This window comes from Otolemur garnettii, unplaced genomic scaffold, assembly GCF_000181295.1.
Source record: "Otolemur garnettii isolate 467f Iridium unplaced genomic scaffold, OtoGar3 scaffold00013, whole genome shotgun sequence".
Lineage (NCBI taxonomy): Eukaryota > Metazoa > Chordata > Mammalia > Primates > Galagidae > Otolemur > Otolemur garnettii.
In genome coordinates this window covers 21,371,939-21,374,448 of record NW_003852408.1, presented here as the reverse complement: position 1 = coordinate 21,374,448, position 2,510 = coordinate 21,371,939, and the positions used below count along the sequence as shown (strand labels likewise).

The window sequence follows — 2,510 nt, the reverse complement described above, 5'->3', positions numbered from 1 at the left end:
AAAAAAAAAAAAAAAAAAAAATGCAGTTCCCGGGTCACACTGCAGGCTGTTGAACAGGCAGCCTGGACTGGACCCCGGGGTGAGCATCTGACGAGTCTTTCCCTGCGGTGGTGGCGTTGTAGGTTCTGGGGCTGGGAGAACCCACACCCGTTCTCCGCGCAGAAACTGGTGGCACCCAGGTTCTGGGAGCCGGGGGACGAGGCTCAGCCCTACCCTCGAACCTGAGGGTGGGGCCCCCTCAGCTCCAACCCCTCTGAAACGCGGTGTCGCCCCTGCCCTGCAGCCTCCCAGGCCCGACTGCCTGATCCCGGAGGGCACTCACCTCGCGGCGGGGCGCGATGCACAGCGGCCGCTCAGCAGGCGCAGGGACCCGCGGAGAAAACGAGCGGCCATGGCAGTGTCTAGTAGAGGCGGCAGGGACAACCGACACGATCCCGCGGCTCCTCTGCGTCTCGGGGCCGGGCGCGGGGCGGGACTGTCTTTGGAGCGTCCTACCCTGCAGTCCTCCCGAAAAGCGTCTCCCAAAAGGCCGCGATAAACACGCGCTGTGAGCGCTTCCGGAGACCGCAGTCCCAGCTGCCCTGAGGGCCAAGTGTAGCCTAAGTGACACGCCCCTCTCCAGACTTGTAAGAGTCGTAAGATACTAAAACAGAAACTGTTGCCTTTGCCTGCAGCATTCTTGTTTATCTAAGCAGTTATTAACTTTTTTAGGGTCCTGAACCGCTTTGAGTCACAGACGAGAGCTATGGAGCCCCCAAATGTTCTTAAATACATAACCACAAAAACTTACATCAATTTTATTTTGTAAAGTTAGAAATTGGCTTATGTCACATAGACAAATAAATACCGAATATTGAAATACTTTCAATAAATACTGTATTGAAAGAATTATGCCGTATTATTTGTTCTTGAAAATTTTAGTGGCTAGTTATGAAAATGTAAAATATATTTAATATGCACATTAAAAACGCATTATCGTTCTCCAATAGCACTTGACTTTTGAATTAGTATCTTGCCGTTTCCTTTTTACTCAAGTCATCAGGCGTTTCATTTCAGTGAAGTCTGAGCTTTTGAGATTGACGATTTTTTTTTTTGTAATAGAGAATACCTGAAGGTTTTTGAGCTCTGAAGAATGTGCACGGTGGATTTCTGAGGAGTTTAAGCAGCACATGAAGACCATTCTAACAGCTACCATGGCCCTTATATGTTGAAAGTGAAAAGGAGACGTTTCATATTAGAAATCAACAACTAACTGAAGGTAGGAGATAAGGAAAGGTTTTAGAAAGTTTTAATTATAAATGATTAGAAGAATGAGAATATTTTTAATTGACAGAGGGAACACAGAACTCCATCAGTCTTGCTGGAATTCTGGACCTGCCCTTCTGCCACGCCTACCTCTCTACATCTGTGTTAGTTTCCTAGGACCAAACTCTTGGTCTTTGGAAGTGATAATTAGCTCACCAAGTGACCTACCATTTGGCAATAAGGGCCCTGTAAAGGAAAAGACAAAAATTTCCTTTTTCTCTCTTCTGCTACTTGACACACTCTCCTTCACTTCTGATCACCAAAATATGCGGGTTCTCCATATACCTTGTAAGTTTACAGTAGACACTGTGTGTCCAATAATTCAATTCAATTCTGATGTGATTGACATGTGTATAGGATCAGATCCCACAGATTGAACAAATAGGGCTCAATCCCACAAGACGGCTCCCACTTCAGCAGACAATGGCAAGTCCCAGATTGTGAATCATAGTTTTATCCAATCAACTATAAATCGGTGTTCCAAGGATCCCCCTTGATGGGTTTCATAATTTGTAGGATGGCTCATAGAACTCAGAGACACACCTTATTTAGGTTTACCAGTTGATCAATATTACAAAGGATATATAATCCAGGAGCAACAGGATGGAAGAGATGCATAGAGCCGTGTCTTAGGGGAAGGGCTGCAAAGCTTCCATTCCTTCTCTAGCCCACCATCTTCCCAACACCTCCACATGCTCAGCAACCTGTAGCTCATCAAATCTTGTTTTTATAGAGCTTACTCTCAACTGGACCACCTTTCACCTGTCCTGGAGGTTGATGAGTGGAGCTGAAAGTTCCAACCTTCTGCAAGGTTTTTCTGGTACAAGCCCCATTCTGGGCTATCTAGAGGCCCTAGCTTGAGTTTCCTTGTTATCATGAACTCAGGTGTTATGACAGGGCTCATTATGGATAACTAAAGACAATCCTATTCTTCAGAAACTTCCAGAATTCTTGGGAACTCTGTGACAGGAGCCAAGCACAAAGATCAAATAAATATATTTCCTATTATGCCATAGAACCCTTCTCCTAAATGGTTCTGCTAAACATCTGAGAAATGAGGATAATAATAAAGATACTTCAGGCTGAGCATGGTGGCTCATGCCTGTAATCCTAACTCTGGGAAGCCAAAGCTGGTGGATTGCCTGAGCTCAGGGTTTGGATACCAGGCTAAGCAATAGCAAGACTCCGTCTCTACTAAAAATAGA

General features: G+C 45.5%; 1 protein-coding gene across 1 annotated transcript in view; it reads right to left on the bottom strand.

Moving 5' to 3' along the window:
• The window catches only part of ACADL (acyl-CoA dehydrogenase long chain), a 41,237-nt gene extending 40,691 nt beyond the window's left edge, over positions 1 to 546 (bottom strand). Inside the window, exon 1 of the mRNA XM_003784982.3 lies at positions 323 to 546. Within this exon, the coding sequence (XP_003785030.1) occupies positions 323 to 393 (71 nt within the window). The 5' untranslated portion in view covers positions 394 to 546. The remainder of the gene's footprint in view (positions 1 to 322) is intronic.
• Positions 547 to 2,510: the final 1,964 nt, after the last annotated feature.